The sequence below is a fragment of the Apis laboriosa genome, unplaced genomic scaffold (assembly GCF_014066325.1).
Source record: "Apis laboriosa isolate Shangri-la unplaced genomic scaffold, ASM1406632v1 scaffold40_cov151, whole genome shotgun sequence".
Lineage (NCBI taxonomy): Eukaryota > Metazoa > Arthropoda > Insecta > Hymenoptera > Apidae > Apis > Apis laboriosa.
In genome coordinates, this window is record NW_025223180.1 from 2,536,010 (window position 1) to 2,555,614 (window position 19,605).

General features: G+C 42.3%; 1 protein-coding gene across 1 annotated transcript in view; it reads left to right on the forward strand.

Annotated features, from left to right (window-relative positions):
- The first annotated feature begins 15,593 nt into the window (after positions 1-15,593).
- Positions 15,594-19,605, forward strand: part of LOC122715883 (homeobox protein MSX-2) — a 33,933-nt gene continuing 29,921 nt past the window's right edge. The window contains exon 1 of the mRNA XM_043938421.1: positions 15,594-16,389. Coding sequence (XP_043794356.1) covers positions 15,642-16,389 — 748 coding nt within the window. The 5' untranslated portion in view covers positions 15,594-15,641. The remainder of the gene's footprint in view (positions 16,390-19,605) is intronic.

The window sequence follows — 19,605 nt, forward strand, 5'->3', positions numbered from 1 at the left end:
CTCTCTCTCCCTCTATCTCTCTCTCTCTCTCGCTCTCGTTCATCCCTTCTCTCTATCCGTTTTCGTCCAACCTTCGCTCACCTTCGCCTCCGTCTCGTTCCCCGCAACGCGTCATCCTTATGCACGCACGCGTGCATACACGCGCACTAACACACGCCCGGCCATTTCGACACGTGAATGCACGCGATTACGCGTCGTCTTTCTCCGTTCGTCCGTCTCCCCTTTGTCTCCGCCCCGAAACGCGCCTCGTTCGTCCTGGCCTGATCCCATACCGGGCCCCCTCCCTCCCCCTCCTCCCCCGTCTTGCGTTTCTCCTTCGAATAATTTTCGAATTACGAATACGGTTTTAAGAGTGTTCGACGTTTCGCCGGGATATTGCACACGTTCGTGGGATCGTGAACGGGTGTTCATTAGAGAGCCGAGATAATAGCTCGATAAGTTTCCTTCCTCCTGGGAGGGGGGGGGGGGAAGAATTATATCTAGCGATGATCGATGGCGCTTCCTCGGTGATCTATTTAATAACCTATGATGCGATGTTAAAAATTGTCGATAAAGTATATAACGTGGTAATTTATCGGTAGATAAATTATCGATCGAGTCGTGTACTTTTCGAAAAGTGAAATCGAATCGAGCTCGATCGTGCAACAACGGTCAGATGTTGATCGAAAGAAAGGAAAAAAAGAAAAAAATTTAATTGCATTATCGAACACGATAACGTTTTATTTCACCGGTCTCAACCCGCGTTGCCGAATATATATATATATATATGTCGTTGATTTAAAATCGATGCTGAATAATGGAAAAACGGGCGAAAAGCAATCTGCCCGGGGCAATCGGTTTTTCGGCTAAATTTCATTCCGCTGGAAACTTTATGTCAGCGCCGCTTATTGCAACCTGTGAATATTTAAACGTCCCTCCACCACGATCACCGTTTCTCATCGCTTTTGCACGGTTCTTCGGCCCTTGCCGAATTATTTCCCCGCGAGCTTAATTATTCCAACTTGTGATCAGGCGAAATCACTTCGTCCCATCGTGGCCACGGGTCCTCCCTCCGGATCCAGCTTTTATATGTTCGCTGGTAATTTCCACGCGATTTCCTCGTATTCTTAAAAATATACATACATATATATATACAAATCTTTCTCTTTAATTTCTTGGATCGCACTTGGAATGGCTCGTGATTCGAAAGGTTTTCGGTCGGTAAGCGTAGATTAAAATTGCTCGATACCTGAACGCATAATCGGATACAAGTTTCAGTCGTCCGTTGCTATTAAACCCGTCTGCGTTCCGTTTGCTCTTTCATTCGACCGCTATTTCACCTTCTCTTCGAGGGGAGAGCCTTCGAGACAAGGTGGTACAAGGGAGGCGTGCCTGCATCGAGATGCCACACGGAGGGAATTGAAACGGAGAAATAAAGAAAGAGGAGAAGGGAAGAAGGAAGGAAGGAAGGAAGGAAGGAATGATTCTAGGATTTCGAGCGAAACGCGGATTAACGTGTTCCATCCTTTGTCGGTTGTTTCGCGCGCCCGTGCATCCTTCCTTCTTTCTTAATTTCCGTCCCGGGTGTTTTACACGCGTTCTCGCGTTTCATGCTCGTTCCTCTCTTTTACGACTTCTGAAAATCGATGTCGACACAAGGAATTCGTGAATTATTTAAGAATGCTCGTTGCCGCGCGGCCCCGTTGTTGGCCTAATACGAATGAGCCGGTATCCTTGTCGACTCTGCATTCTTCATGAGAATCGCATTGCGCGCTCCGCCTAAAACGGACGTGAGAAACACTCCACGTTCCCTCTTCCTTCCTCCTCCTTTTTCTCCCTCGCCTTCTTCTTCCTTTCTTTCCGCGTACTTCCTCCTCCTCCACTTCTTCGTTCTCGCGGCAGTCGTGCCTTCACTTTTGCGGCCGTCGAGTAAACGAGACGAACGTTCGTCGATCTTTCTTGCGGCGAGACTTGCCGCTAATGGAAAAATAATATCGTTGTTTGCTTGGAAATCGCTTCACTTGTCTTCCAGGCAACGAGAACATCGAACGAAAATTTATTATCACGCAAGCGAAATTCTAAATTTTTGGAGGACGGAGGAAATTGTCCCCTATCTCGATTCCAACACGAATTCTACGAATTCGTGAAAATAAATTTCTCGAAACGAATTTCTTAATATCGATTTCGTCGTGTTCGTGTTTCTTCTCGAGACGAAAAAAAAAAAAAAAAAAAATCACGGACAACTCGTGGTTTTCAATGGTTCAATTCCCTCCATCGTGGAATCTTTCGAAAATTCGTTCATCCCCGATGGTATCGTATCCGATCTTACAGTTGGAGAAGCGTAACCATGCTAAAGCTTGCCCTGCCCGAGAGAAAGAAAGAAAGGTTGGGGGCCTAATCGCGTTAGATGGTCGGCTCGCCATCTTGCTTTCTGCTCACGTATCACCGTAAAACAAAGGAACATTGAGCGTGCGCGCGGCCAGAATACAATTCTTAATATTTAATCCCTCATTATCGGGACTGGGTCCGAGCTTTTGAGACAATTGGCAGTTTCATTGCCCAATAAGAATTCTTGGACGCGTGTAAGTAATGGTGCAAGCGTTACATGCTTCGTTCCAAAGAGAAGATCCATAATCATACAGTTGTTCATCAGAAAAGGAATCGAAATTGTTTGTTGTCGTTTACGCGTTTCGAAAGATTATTTTATTCTCTGTGTATAATTTAACAAGCAAGTTGGAACGAGAGAGAAAGAAGAAGCGCGTTCGATTAAATATCACGAGAATAGGAGAGAGAGAGAGAGAGAGAGATGACGTTGAAATTGAGTAAGAAATTCCAATATCTCTCGAAACGATTGACAGTTTCGGTGTTCAATAACAGTTTCTTGAGAATGGAAAGAGATGCTGGGAACACACGTGAGCCAATCACGTATAGATAAGCGATCATTTATACGCGAAGATTGACGCGAGTATTTCTCCCTTTCCATTTTACCTTCTTCCTCAATTATACACTAACAGAAATATTTTTACTTTTTCTCTCTCTTTTCTCTCCGCTTATATTATTATTACAATTTAATTGCACCAACGTTTTGATCTCATCTGAAATTACAAGGGGGCAAGATCGGAGAGATGATTCGAACGATAAGTCATTACCACCACGTCCAATCTTAATTCAAATCAAATTTTCTACGTATCTATTTTAAACATCTGGACGGAGAAGAACGGTTGAAAAATCATCGTGCTCGATGGCGGAAAGCGAGAGGTTTGTTGTGCAACGTTGTGTGCGTAACGCAACACCCATGATGCTACGCCACTGTCCCTGACCCGAGAGACCCGCAATAATGAAATTAGAGTTCTCTCGTTGACTGGGGCGAGGTTGAACGTGGAACGCATACCCGTTGAAATATCACTGCTTTTGCAAAAGGTGGAACAACTGTAGAGAAAAGGACGAACGAAACGAACAGAGAGAGGGAGAGAGAGAGAGAGAGAGAGATGGAAGACAGTGTGATCGAGTACCGGACATTGTGCGGTATAATGAAAACATGGCCGCCACCTGGAAATCCTCGATGGCACTGCTTTGAAGAGAGGTCGAACCGAAACACTTGTAAAATATTCTTCGAAAGGGGAGAGGGGGGAAAAAATTTTCGATAAATGTGAATAATTGATTTGCAATTTAATATTTTGCAATTTTAATAATTTGAGTTATACTTGTATATTTTTCGGGATCGATATTTCAATTTTTTTTTTTTCTTTTTTAGATATCGTTTTAAATTTATTTTTGCGATTAAAGGGAAAATATTTTCGAGAACGTAATATTGCGGATATACAAAAGACTGGGGTGGAACTTGGGGCATTAAATATACAATATCGTTTCCATCCCTGGCAATAAAAGAAGCGATTTTTTAAAGACGAAATCACATCCCCACACTTCTTGTTCATCGATTATTTAATCGACCGTAGCCATTTTTACGTCCACTAAAAACCGCTCTTTCCCTCTTTCCGCAGTCGTGAGTCCCTGGACGATCACTGTCCCACGAGCGTGGATCCAAATAAGAAGGCAATAATTTTATTTTTCAATCCGTGCACGAATCGAGGAAATGAAAATATTTCCAAAAGGAATTCGCGAAAGGAAACGTTATCCTTCGAATCGAAATGAACCGTACAACTTAATTAATTTTCTATCTCATCAAACATCGTTTCGATCGTTAACGACGATTAACATTCCCGAACTATACTACTATATTTATATAGTTTCGGAGAACATCCGCGAGTGGGTTGTTACACAACAATAACACAAGCGGTGTATAATAGCAAATTTCCGTGAACTAAAGTCGAATCGGTCGTTAATCCGATTTCCTATAAAAGAGAAGTACGCCGGCACGTCCTCGAGCGAATTTCATGGAGCTCGAAATTAAATAGAATTTAATCTCGGGACTGTGGCCTGTATTCCAGCCTCGGCAGAAGTCTGGTTTACGTCACCCGTAACCACTTAGCGTATTGGAGTTTGATTTATTTTCCGTGGCAAACTGCCGCCAGGGGAGGGGTGGTGGCCACCCTCTGAATGGGCTCTATTGTATTTCTATTAAGTCTTGGGCTCGTTCTTTCACCCCCTCCCTTCTCTCTTCCCCGTTTGCTCGGCATCGCCACAGCATATATTTTTTTTTCGATATTCTCGGGCGCAGCTAACACGCCCGAAACACGCTTTTCTCCAAATCATCATTTTTCTCACCAACAGCGTTTCGATTGAGCGTTTTCTTTTTTTCCTTTTTTTTTTTTTCTCGATGAGATTTATTTATTATTATTATTATTATTATTTTTTAAACAATCTCGGATATCGAGATCAGATTTATCGTTTAGGGAATTAGTCTGGATTCAAAGTTTTAATTAATTAGAATACAATTTGACGAACGGGCAACCGAATAAGATTTTCTGTCGGTGATTTAGGAGAACGAAGGGAGAAAGGGGTGCCGTGTTATAAATCCACCATAACGGATTAATTCCATCGTATCTTGGGAACACCAACCGTATTTATACTAATACACGAGAGATACGCGATGCTTGAAATTCAAATTTCAAATTTATATCCATCTACCGATTTATTATTAAAAGAATTGGAAATAATTCCCCCTTCGATCTTTTCTTTTTGTACGTACTATCGTAACGAGGAATAATAAAAAAGTAAATTTAAATTTAAAATTGAAAACATTGTTTTTATTGGAAAAAGAAAAAGAGAATAACGTAGGTGGATAGAAATTTTTAATTAAAAACGGAGGGGAATTAAATTCGATCGGGAAACGAATGCAATTATTTCTCTCGAATAAACGAGCATATATATAACGATTAAGATGGAGGGGAATGAGTCGTTCTTACACGGACAGGTTGCCGGCGGGAATTAAGCATTCTTTTATCTTCTTACAGCGTCTTTTACGCGTCTCAGCTTGAACTTGCTTTTAATCAATCAAAAAAATCATGAGGGTATAAATCAAAAAGCGACGCGCCTGGCGCCAGTTTAAAAACATTTCTCTTTATCGCTGCATCCAGTTGATCTCGAGTTTGCGCGCGAGATGGTAAAAAATCTTTTGTGAAAAAAAAAAAAAGAAAAAAACGAAACTTTTCTCCTCATTTAACTTTTCCTCTTTTTCTTCTTCTTTCTTTTATTCTAATTCAATTTCAATTCGAACAAACTTCGTTATCGAGAATCTTATCTTATTCCACGCGAATCCACAATATGAAATTTTACACAATGCGCGAGAAAAAGAAAAACGCACGCTTTGTTCCCTCGTCGTGTTCCGCGATAGCTAAGATATTTTTTCATTTAATTATCTTGGCGCTAATTACCGTAAATTACACATACGGTAGCGTGCAGCGAAATCCGCTAATGCGATAATTATTACACCGACTGCTAATATTGTTTCGCACTGATAGCTCGCTGATTGCAATTTTTCTTTTTTTCTTTTCTTCACCCGGCTAATTTACCAAGCAAAGCGATTATTTTTTAATTCTTAATGAATCAGCTTTCGGCTCGCGAAACATCGTAACCGAGAGTTTTCTCTCCGCCAATTCTTTTGTATCCGCTCGCTAACAATACAATTTCATCCCTGCGAATTCGAGACAATGATTAAATTAACGATTTATTTCCACGAGAGAAACTTTCGAACGATTTCGATACTCCTCCCCCTCCAATTTTTCAAAATTCCAATTTTTCTCTCGCAAATATTTACAATATTTACAAATATAACTTTACTCAGATTGAAATTCCAATACGATAAACATACCCTATCCCGCGTATATATATATATATATATATATCTCCATTCTGACATTTCTGATCGTCTCTTATATATTCTCGATTATTTAAAATATTCGAATTCGTGTTTTTTCACAAAGGGAAGGATGGAGTTGCGATTAAAAGCGAGCATCTCCTCCTCGGGATCGGCGGATAAATCGCGAGAAAGAAATCGACGCGGGGCATGCGAGGAAACCCGTCCCGGCACGGTGCACATCGCGGACGATAACAAGGGCGGTTTGGGGGAGGAGGGATGCGGTCGGTGATAAACTTCTCGGTAGACGGAATACAGATCGAAAGTCTGCCAGGCTAACCGAGTTATCCCTCCTCCTCCTCCTCCTCCTCCCGCAGCTTCGCTCTTGCCCCCACTTTCCCTCCATTTGGAAAATCCCTTGGCGCTAAATAAATGTTTCACCCTGGCCGGCCTGGCCTACGTATATTTGTATGCGGTGTTGCGCCACCGTATGTTGCACCTGTATATATATATACTTTTCCAGCTTGCCAGTTTTCGAGTAGAACAATGTCGGGATATAGGTGTTCGCAAGAAGTACGGGGATATCGGTTTCGCTCGGAAGGTAGATTATCTCGTCCGCAACGAAGATTAATCCGTTAAGGTATTCCGTATAGGTGGAGATAAGGTAAGGTGTCTTTTCTTAAGGGTTACGTACGTCTGTGTAAATTTTTTTACTCGTTGGAATTTATTCGGTTGATGGAAAAGATATTGGCCGAGAGAATGCTTGTCGAGATATTCGAAGATCGTCGTATTGAGAATAATCGTGTATTAATGATAGACAATCGTTTTAATCGATTGGATAAAGATGGCCGAATGATGAGCAATTAATAATAATAAATAAATAATAATATATAATAATAATAATAATAATAATAATAAATAAATAATAATTTAGAGATTATATATAGAATTTTATTTTCTCGATTGGATTGGAAAAATATTGAAAATTCATTATAATTTGGAGATAATAATAATCATAATAAAGGCAAGCTGCATTTTTTTACTCGTTGGAATTTATTCGGTTGATGGAAAAGATATTGGCCGAGAGAATGCTTGTCGAGATATTCGAAGATCGTCGTATTGAGAATCATCGTGTATTAATGATAGACAATCGTTTTAATCGACTGGATAAAGATGGCCGAATGATGAGCAATTAATTTAGAGATTATATATAGAATTTTATTTTCTCGGTTGGATTGGAAAAATATTGAAAATTCATTATAATTTGGAGATAATAATAATCATAATGGCAAGCTGCAACATTATTTTATGAAATTTATACGTTTATAAATATGATTTCTCCTAATATATGTAAACTGTAATTTATTACTTCAACGTATATATATATATAATATAACAAAATAGGAAATTCAAAGATTATATATATTGCAAGATATATTGCAATTTGCAATCGATATACTAAAGATCAAATTTAAATTTTCACCAAGTTGATGTTTAACCCTACGGACGAAATTATCGATTATAAATTACTCGACGTGGAAATTCATATTCGTGTTTCGCAAAAAGAGAGAAAAAGAGAGAGAGAGAGAGAGAGAGGCCTGATATGATCGTTGATCGGATCAAAACGGTAACCGCAACCGCGATATCTCTTCCCCCTACGCGAGACCTCCCCCCCGTCTCTTCTCTACGTAAAACTTTTTCTCTCAATGTTTCACGAACGTATTCGTAGCCTCGCCGTCACAAACTCGAAGGACCTTATAGGATTCCCCTCAGGGCGATCCTCATCCTTTCCAGGAGGAAGTTTAAAGTTCCGGAAATCTGGATCGGAAATCCGCGGGGAGAAAAGAAAACTTCCTTCTCCTCCATTTGTCGTACAGTCTGCGCAGGATAATTCAGAGATACGTCGATTTTCCATTCCACGGCGGCGTACGTGGGGCCCCCTGTTATCGAATGAATCTTTCATGGGATATAAAAACAACGGGCAAAACAACAGCTTTTCCCGTCCCCTTGTCGAGGTCCCAGAGTTAAAATTAACTTTCTTCCGATTCCGACATGTCGGCTGATAAGATCGAAGTCGTGTTCGTCGATTCATTGCGTCGATGGAGGAGGAGGTGCGTTTAAGTTTTAATCCTCGCCTTTAAAATGACACATTGGACATACAAATATTATATCTCCTTTTTTTTTTTTTTTTTATCGTTCTCGTCACGCGGTGAGAGACGAGAGAGCGAGAGACTATACATTCGTTGAAGCGAAGATTGAAATTTCTCCTCGGACGCCACGGTGTACGTGGTTGTTAGTTATTAGCGAGGCATTCGGCGCATGAGCGCAACGATTCCTTAAAGCGGTATAAAATTTCGCGTAATGGCGCGACACGATGGCCGCGAATTCCATGTTTCGAATCAGCGCATTCTTTTCATCGTGTGGCAGCGCTTTCCACAAAGCACGCTAGATTCCGTTGCAACGCAACGATCTTAAAACGATCGTGGATTGCGAAAATTGTCCGAACCGAATTACTTCGTATTTTGCTAAATTGCTTATTGCCTAAGAGAACGATTTCTCGAAGGGTCCCTATCGCGATTATTGCCGGTTGTTATTGCGGGCCGGCGGAGAGCTCGGCAGCATGAGCCCATTTCGAAAAATAATAACCCGTAAATCAAAAGTGCCTGTTAAAACTGAAAATTCTGCATCGTCAAACGTCTGTAATTACGCAACCCATCGTTTCCCCCCTCCCCCCCCTCTTTCTTAAACGGCGATAAAAAACGATAATTTAACTTAGCGTAACGTAGTAGACGATTAAATGGAGATTTTTCTTTTTTCAAAAGGAAAAATTGTAACGCTCCACGTTAATTTTTTCATCATCGTACAAATAACAATTTCTCAGAATCGCATTAAAAATCCTTCTCGAATGCCTCTCTTACCGATATTATTATTATTATTATTATTATTATTATTATTATTATTATTATTTCTCGAATACGATTCCATTCGATTCGTTGCGAACACGGAACGCGTTCTCCTTTCAACCCCTCCACGAATTACCAACCACCTCCTCTTCGACGTTCTCTCATCCCTAAATCGTGTGGTCGCAACAAACAGTCGCGCCAGATACGCAACCTGTAACCGAGACCCGTGGCAACCGGTCTTTCGAAAGCGGTCCCGCGCGGTGTAACGCTCGTCGCACGACAACCCCCCTTATGCGTATATCCCCCTCGACGATCCCCCAATTTTCACAACAAACCGATCCGTTCCGAGGCCGACCGCACGCCCCTCGTCGAAGCGGTCGCTCGCTCGATGAAGAGACTCACTTCGCCTTCGGAGAGGAGAACAAAGCTCTCCCCCCTCTCCCCCTCCTCCAATTCGTTTCCAACCGAATTCGCCTCCCCTCTCGATTCTCTGGAGATCGACGGGCAGGGGAATCATAACATTTTCGCGCAGGACGAAAGAGCTGGTCTGCTGGTCTGCTAGGTGTCGCGTTGCCTCTCGCGACGGGTCCAACGAAATTGATGTCTCTGTTTCGTATCACGTTCCACGAAAGGGAGGGGGGTGTTGCCCCGTTCCTCGATCTCACCCTCGATACGAGCGGATGCCTTGCGAAGGGAAGGGGAGAGGCTTTCGATTAGCATCGAAGCGAACATCGAATCGATGCTCTGAATGTATTCGAACATGTTTCGTTTAACTTTCGAGTGGCACGGTGGAAGACGTTAGGATATTGAGATTTTTAATTGCTAAATACTTTTTCACAAGGGTGAAACGATTTATCCTTGGAGAGGAGGTATATGCACCGGTCGGTTTTCGACGACGCAAGGGTCGTCGTGCAGTTCCCATTGATGGGAGCGGATGGATGGATACGCAACGCGCCACCCTCCTTCGATCAATTATTCACTACTTGCCGGTGTTCCGTTACGGGATAAATATTCTCGGTGCGTGATGCGAGGTTGAATGAAACGGGGAGAGGTGCACGAGCGGGCGATTACAGTGACGCGTAACGAGTGTCTCCGAGGCACAGGGGACCGATACAGGGGGAATTGGAAAGATTTTCTTACAATTAACTTTTCTCCTTCGAAAGCGCCACACAGTTTACAATTGGAAATCGTCGTAAGTCGAATTTCGAAATTTCGATTGCCACGCGATCCAATTAAAACATTGAAATTTTTTATTTCTCTAGCTATTTAGATGGAAAGGAAGAAAGAAAGGGGTTATTTCGCGAACGCGAGGAAAGTTCGAGAGATTTTTTCGTAAGTAATTAAAATTTTTAAATTTCTCTACCTTTGTTATAAATTTTATATTATGTAAAATTATATTTCATATTATATAATATTATAAATTTAACTAATTTTATATAGATAGAGAAAAAAAGACTCGATTATTTCGCTTGAAGACGAAAAATTTTCAAACTATAGAATCAGAGTGGCGAAAATTTAAATTTCAAAACGGTTGCTCGTCATCCGAGGTATTCGGTTCAAAATTGACTTGAAAATTTAAATTTCAAAACGGCGTAATTAAAGTTTTTAAATTTCTCTACCTTTGTTATAAATTTTATATTATGTAAAATTATATTTCATATTATATAGTATTATAAATTTCTCTAACTTTATATAAATAGAAAAAAAAAAGATTCGATTATTTCGCTTGAGCACGAAAAATTTTCAAACTGTAGAATCAGTGTGGCGAAAATTTAAATTTCAAAACGGTTGCTCGTCATCCGAGGTATTCGGTTCAAAATTGACTTGAAAATTTAAATTTCAAAACGGCGTAATTAAAGTTTTTAAATTTCTCTACCTTTGTTATAAATTTTATATTATGTAAAATTATATTTCATATTATATAATATTATAAATTTAACTAAAATCTAACTTTTATAGATAGAAAAAATTATTATAGATAGAAAAAAAAAAAGACAGGCTTGATTATTTCGCTTGACTCGATCCGGCGTAATTAAAATTTTTAAATTTCTCTACCTTTGTTATAAATTTTATATTATGTAAAATTATATTTCATATTATATAGTATTATAAATTTCTCTAACTTTATTATAGATAGAAAAAAAAAAGACTCGATTATTTCGCTTGAGCACGAAAAATTTTCAAACTGTAGAATCAGTGTGGCGAAAATTTAAATTTCAAAACGATTGCTCGTCATCCGAGGTATTCGAGGAGAAAACAGGCCGATTACCCGAATCACTCCCGCTTAGCTTTTCCAGAGCTTAAAAAACGCTGGATATCTTTTGAATAATAAAGAATAATCCTTTTCAGGTGGGGAGGGGAACACGCGTGCACCTACGGTTTTCCACGTCGTCGCGTCTTTCATCCTGCAACAGGACAGCCCCGGTCAAAACCCCTTCATCTCCCTCTTTGTCCCCCCGTCCCTCCTCTGGCTAACCTTTTCGCCCCCCTCCTCCCTCTGTCGCGACGCTATCGCGGGATTTGTAAGCGTTTCTAAAAGGGTTGGGATGAATTATTCGGGCGTCGGTGAAAACGCCTAAGTGACACGCGGACGTCTGACATCCGAATTGATCCTCGATCGAAACGGGATCGAGGCGAAGGGGGAGGGGGAAGGGGGGGTTGGAAGGGTGGGTGTAGGCGCGAGTAAAACCTAGCCTTCCTTGCATAATTCGCCCAACGGAATCCCATTAATCCGTGAAACTCGAATGTAAATCGAACTGCTTTTTGTTTGTCTATAAGTTTCTATCCTCGTCTCGAGGCGAATTTCAACTGCATTCGTTCCTTTGGTCTACGACTTTCTTTCAATCGAGAATTGCCGTTTAGTTTAAGTAGTTTTCGATGGTAATTTTTATAAGGACGGTAAAGTTCGATTTTAAAGGTTTATCTACCTTTAAGGAAATATCCACGTTTTCTTTCTTTCTTTTTTAATATTTCAAGTAATACTTTTTTCTTACTTTATGGAATTTAGTAGGTTAATTTTTCAAATTCATCGAGTACATTAGCAAAATTAAATTGCATTCCTCGACAACGTTAAATCGATCGAGGAACTTGTAATCTCTTCTTTCTTTCTTTCTTCTTTTTTTTTTTTTTCGCGTTACTTTGAAACGTTTGGTAGGTTGCGGTTGAATTATCACCATTCTGGACGTTTTTTAACACTCGTCACTGCGATATCCCATTTCTCGGAGGATAAAGTAACTAATCGATTCTTAGTATCGATGAACGTCGATATTGATCGTTTATTCCCCAGTTGTTTATTCCTTCGTTTCATTTTTCATTCATCCGTTTGGAAACGGAATAAAATGTCGTTTTGAATAAACGGCAAACAGTACTTTTACCGAGGAGGGAAAACCGAGAGTAATTATTTAAAATCCATTTCGAAATAATTGATTGTGCCGTTCGAATACAATTTTCGAGTAAAATTTGTATCGAGCGGTAATTATTGACAATTGGATAGATAATAATTCGCTTTGAAAATTTTTCGATGTAAAAAAAAAAGTGTAATAATAACCTATCCAGAAGAATTTTGAAATTTCAGTTCGTAACAATTTGTTTCGAATCCATCCATCCATCCATCTATCTATCTATCTCCGCACACGTTTTTAACACGAGATATTTCATCAGAACGGGATTGAATAAAGCGAGAAAATATTTTGAATCGTGCATATGCGCGCGTAATAACGGCCGGCTATTAGAAAACGAGAGGCGATGCAAAAGGTGAGAAGGTAAGGTTTAAGTCGACGTTTCGCCACTACGTGTGCGGCAAATTATTTCGTTGCCATTATTGTTGTTGGTTACCGCAACGCTTTCGTTGCGCAATGCCACTGCTGGACACGGATCGGTCTCAAATGAATTGCCGATCGAAATATTTCTTGCGCAACCAAGTTTCTGCGCAATTGCAACGAGTTGTCGTAACGTTGTAAAGTTTAAACAACCTTTATCTTTGAATTATTATTTTAATTATAAAAGGAGGGGAAAAAGGAATTTAACATTCGCGTCTCGCGTCGGTTTTTGTTTTTTACTCGTCTCAGATTAGAGAAGCGATCTAACAGTTTCGTAGAAATGGTGGAGTTAAATTTTCGCAAAGCGATGAAGTAAACACGAATGAAATTTCTTTTTTACGAATTTAAGAAACATTTATTTAGGTTCGTTTATTTGACGGATGTCCTGTTCCTCGTGTTTCGCTTTTAATTTTCCTCTCGTTTATCACGATTTAACAAGCAACGCTCCAGTTTGGAGAAGCGATAAAATCGCTCGATAAGAGGAGGAAAATGGCGGGGCGAGTTTGCGGACGGTCACCATTTTAAATTGGCTCGTACATAAGGAGGTGGCTAGAAGAGAGAAGACACCAATACTTTCGTCACGTCGTGGTAGAAACTATCGATCAATAGCGAACCAACGACACTTCCTTTGTCGCTCGCAGCGTCATCGAGCGACAATTTATAATTCTCTCGAGAGCAAAGGGATTAGAAATCGGAAGAGGGATCAATTTCTTTTTTTAATTTCGATGAACTATAGATGAACTTGATGAACTTGATTGATGGAAAATTTTCACCTGAAAAGTTGAACGATTCGACATCCGTCAAATCGGATTTGATTCGGTCTCGACTTTCATCGTGCAAACGGTTCATTACCCAGGACAATGCACGGAGAAGAAAAGGAAGAAGAAGAAGAAGAAGAAGAGAAAGAAGAAGACACGCGAAAGTGCATTCGTTTCGAGTCTTACTCGCAACACGGCATCGGTTTCTCGTTTGCTCCGCGGTGTTGGAAGGTCGAAGGGGGGACGAATTGGCGTGGCTGGCTGGCTGGCCTTTTGCTCGATGCTTCGGGCTGCATTCTGCGGGCTGCGCATACCTAGCTGCACAACACGGGGCAAAACTCCATTGCAACATCGCGATAAAAGCCGAGGAGAGGCGCGAGGAGATGGAGGGAGGGTGGAAGAGCACGAGGAGCGAAGACGGGAGAGAAGGGAGCCCGTTCGAAAGAACGGTGGAGGAAAAAAAGAAGCGAGGAGCGCGGCGGAAGAGGGAAGGAGGGAGGTCGAGGGGAAAATATGGAGGGGGCCAAAAGGATATTCGTCGTAATTAAGTCCCTCCGCTTCTTGAACGCGGCACGTTTCTGCAGCGAGAGGGACGAGGACAACGAGGAGTGGAAGAAAAGGCGAGGAGGGTCGAGGAAGAAGAATACGAAGACGAGTACGAAGACGAAGAAGAAGGAGAAGAAGAAGAAGAAGAAGAAGACGAAGGAGGAGGAGGAGGAGGAGGAGGAACGTGCCCCGTTGTGCGGCTCGAGGAGGGAGGAAGAAGCGAGGAAATAGTAGGAGAGAAAAAAGGAGGCACGACGATCGGGCAATAAATAATATAGGAGAAAAAGGCGATCGCCTGCAACATTCTGCTCAAATGTTAAATAGGTATCAATTTAACGGCGGCCAATAGGCGAGCGGGTGGGCGGGGCCACGTTGGACAGGATTGGAGCGTGGCGCGGTGGTGGGCGATACCGCGGGTCGGCACGTCGGATCGTGGCTCGAGTCGCCGCACAACCGTGGTAGGGATGAAGCATCTGGTCTCTCCGGTTCCCTCACAACGTCCCGTCTCTCTCGTCGCGGCCGACCTGGATTCACGTCCCAACTCACCACGGATCCGGAGTTCCCCGTGCGCGGAAAACACAGCCCTTTCGATCGCCACGTGAGCACCTCCTCCGGTCTTTCCTCTTCCGTCCGACTCCGTGTCTCGTCGACTTTTCCCCCCTTTTTTTTTCCCCTTTCCCCCTCCTCCCTCGCGTAAATCTGGCGATCGATCGATCCCTTCTTTCCCTTCTTTTTCCGCTCGTCGGATCGCGCGACTCTCGATGGACCAAGGGTATCGAGAGGATCGAGGATCCGGGCTGAGAGCGCACACGGTTCGATCGGGACCGGCCTCGTGATATTTCTTTCCCGTCGTTCGTTGCTCACGACGGAACGGACGGTGCATACATTTCCGTTCATCGTTTTCTGTCCCGAAACGAAAAGTGAAACGAAAAGTAAGGAAAAGTGGTGGTAGTCTGACTGATCTGGTTAACTGGTGATAACTTGTGCATGGTTGAGCGAAACTGTTCGACGGATGGAAACAGTGCCCCAACTGAGTGACGTTTAAGAATAATCGACGGTATCGTGATTCCGTAGAGTTTCTCGCAGAGGAATATCAAAAGAAATCTACGACGTTTGACGGGCAACATGGCCGTCGAGCGAATCGGATCTCTGGATGAACGTGCTACATCTTCCTTCCTCCAGCGTACGATTCAAGCGTAACGATCGATATCGATATCGATCTCGAAGAGTACGTATCGAATACTTAGGGACCGAGCTGAAAGAAGCTAGCCGGATGAGCGCAGGATGAGCAATTTCCGGTGAACGAAGGATCGGGAACGAAGGATCAAACGACGCCGCGTAACGATTCGATTCGATTCGATTCGATTCGATTCGAGGGATCATGTCGATTCACGGCGACAGCGACGTGGACGCGACGGAAGAGATAAACGTGGACGACTCCGACTCGGCGAGTTGCAGCCCCCGCAATTACGCCAACGACGGCAACCGCCGCTTGGACCACTCCGAGTGCTCCGATTCCCCGCCCCCGAGTCAAACCAACTCGAGGACGTTGCAAAACGAGTCGCCCCGCAGCCACCCGTTCAGCATAAGCCGATTGCTGGGCGAGAATCGGCCCCAGAACCCCAAGAGCCCCTCGTCCGAGGACCCGGACGGCGAGGACAAGGAGAGGAAGTGGTCGTGGGAGGAGGGGAACAACAACGGCGGCTCGTCCGCCACGCTCGACGACGGCAGGAGGTCGTGGGGGCACGAGATCGAGGAGAAGTTGTCGGAGAAGGACGACGACGACACCGGAAGCACGGCCGAAACCCAGACCAACTCCACCACCTCGTCGCTCCACTGCGCCTCGGCCACCGACTTGCTGGCGCCGTTCAGACTTTTCCCAACCGGGTCAGGACTGATATACACGGGTGGTGGCGTGATAAGGGTTCCTGCCCATCGGCCACCCGGCGCTAATGGAGCGGCGACCGGCGCCCTGCCGGCACAGGCGTTGATACCACCCTGGAGTTTGCAAGCCCTTCAACACAGTCAACAGCAGGCTGCGGCGGCCGGTCTTCACAGGGCGAGCTTGTTGGCCAACTTGGCCGCGCATCCGCTCCAGGGACACCCGCACCTCAAGGACAGGCTGGCAGGTAAGGAACGGTTGTCCACGTTCGGGGATTCTTCGATAGGACGTTTCAGATTTTTTTCCAATTTTCCTAATCTTCATCTTGGATTTTTTTTTTTTGAGCTCTTTTAGATCGGGTGGAATTTATATTACGTTAAAAATGTCCCGCTGAAAAGAAAGTGATTTTAATTTGGTCGTCTACTACTTAGCATCTGCCACGAATATTAACCAGTACGTATTCGAAATCGGTCAGTTTCGCTTCCCTCCTTTCGATCTCGATACGGTTATCGGCTTGCTTCGTTTTAATGCGAATTTTAAACGATGCCAACAACTTCGACGATTCTTCATCGCGATCGTGGCGAGACGTTAATAATCCGGAGAAACGAGCAATTTGCGCGAAAGCTTGCACGTAAATTCAATCGAACGCCGTATTTGAATTAAAATATCGATGTTGATACGTTTCGCGTATTAATTTCCTCGATTTCGATCGAGACGCGGAAAACTTTTAGCCAATAATTACGGTGCACGGCGATCGAAGGTAAACTCGATTCTTTCCGCGTTAATTAACATTATCTATTCTCACACGGTTGATAATATTTTCGGCGAAACGATCTAAAAATGACGCCAAATCTTTCGATCAAATCTCTTTTTCCTCGAATAATTCGTCTATATAAATCTATATATATTTCTTCTTGAAACGGCTTCCAAATACTTTTATTCCATTTCCTTATCTTCGAAATTAATTCAATTTCGTCTATTCGTAATAAACGTAACAATACAGAGAATTGCTAGAATTTCGTAATCAACGACATCGTGGTTCATCAGGCATCCGCTTAAACGACGAGCGAATAGCCGTATCGAGTTGCCGTATCTCTTTCTCCCTCCTCCCTCCCCGCGGACCTCGATTCTTCTTCCTCAACTTCGTAACAATTCGCCGTTTATTATTATTCTCCAATTACTCTTACTCGCTCGTGCCATTATCTGGACGCGAGACAACGAAGGAGGAGGGGGAAAAAATCGACGGGGATTCGGGACGAATTGCGGTTTCGCGATAATGCTCGCTCGATAATGGAGATGTCAATGCGTGCAATGACGATTCCCACGTCATCGGCGGGGGAGGGGGAGAGGGGAGGGGGAGGAGAAGAGGCGCATATGGATCGATTCAACGTTAATTCCGCAGATTGCGCATTCACGATCCGAGAATTCATAACTATTTGCGGTTTCGTGTCGAGGTTAAGCTCCACGTTCTATTTCTTTCGATTTCTTTTTTTCTTTTTCTTTTTTTTCTCTCATCCAGTTTTCAACGTACGATATTTTAATTTACAAACACAAACACTTGGGCAGATGCGATGTTTGTAGTAAATTTCCAACAGGTAATCGAGTACGTTTTTTTTTCCTCTTTTTTCTCTCTCTCTCTCTCTCTCTCTCTCTCTTGCATTCATCGAATAGTTTTCATTTCGATGGTGAAAACGATCGATTTCAATCGTACGTCGTTTAAATTCAGGTGCGTTTATTTTGCGATGTTTCTTTATAAATAGAAATAGAAATAGAAATAGATATGTAACGTAATCCTATTACATAATAATTAAATTCTATTTCTAATTTTATTTTTTCGTTCCTCGATTTATCGATCATTTCACCCAGACGATTTATATCTCTATCCGGGATAATCCTACCCACGAATCGACAATTTAAAATCCGTTTCAAAAACGCGGCCAACGCGTAACGATTGCAAAAAATTTTATCCGACGCGGTAAAAAGTAAATATAAAAATTCCCTCATTACATATCCTCTAATTAGTTAAAAATGAGCAAAACAGCTTGCTTATCCGGACTTATCTCGTCGCTACCTTTTTCGTTTCCCCGTCTCTCCACTCGTGAAACAAACTACTTGCTCGCGCGAATTACACGCCTCACCGATCGCCCGTGTAAAATAATCGTCCAAACATTCGTTCCGATATATTCGAACGTTAAAATTCAAAAATCTACTTTCGCGCGCATCAAACGGTGCCGCTGTTCAAATATTCAAAATATTCAAAAGAAAAAAAAAAAAAAAAAAAAGAAAAGAGAAAAAACTTTCTCCACCCTTTACACTTTTATTATTAATAATTTTAATCCCGAGCCACATTGTCAACGCGCGTGTGGGATAGGAAACGTACGGATTTAGGGAAATCATTATTAACGGGATCGTTATTAATTCGCGATGGATACGAAGGAAGCGGGGTTTGAAACGAAGGAATCGAGAGAGAAGGCGTGATACATATATATATATATATATATATATATATATATATATATATGTATATTGGAGGAATCGGTAGCACCGATCGGAATATGAATTTTCTCTAATTGAGTTCGTGTATCTTTAGACCAGCAGCCGTTCCACCGAGTGGCGGCCGACTCGTCGTCGAGGATGATGGCTCGCGAGGATGGCTAAACCGCGTGTAGTCGATATCAATTATTAAACGAGCGGTGGAAATTATTCAATCTTCCCCGTCGTCGCGATCAACCCCGTAGCCGAGTCGTTGAAAAGGCATATGTAATACATATCCGGTATATTCGGACTTGTAGAGAGACATATGGGAATGTGTGCTCCCGTACAGGACGATTCATAACTGCGTTATCAATCCAAAATAAAAACGGTTTATTCGCGGTTAAAGGGAATGAAAGAATGCCACTTGCTCGCGATGCGTTCAAAACTTTCGATCCGATCGACGAATCAGTTTTTCATCTCGTTTAAATAAGGGTGCAAGTTTCTTTGAATTGTTCCAATACTCCATCGTTTGATTTCCCTTGCTTTGAACCACTTAATGACTCTAATAATTTTTTTTTGCTATTAATTACGTTTACGTTCAGATTACCAAAGCGTATATATAATTCATACATCTAATTTCGATAGGTACTCGATATTTTCAAAGATCGTGACTTAATTTATATCCGAATCGTTCAACTTGGAAAAAGAAAACGAACGTTTCCATCCACTCGAAAACTAAGATACATTGCATTCATTTATTCGTTTCGATGAATTACAGATTGGTTCGATGGATATTGGCGCTTTATGAATCACCTTGTACGGATCCACGTCACATCACACACGTGTGGGGAGTATCACGTGTAAGTGTAGGCTCGGTCGCGGCTATGACATTTTAATGGCGTGCAGACAAGTTGAAGCCTTCGCGTTCCTCCGAACTCGCTCGATAAACCCTCGCGACTTCCTTTACCTTTTTTTTCTTTTTCTTTTT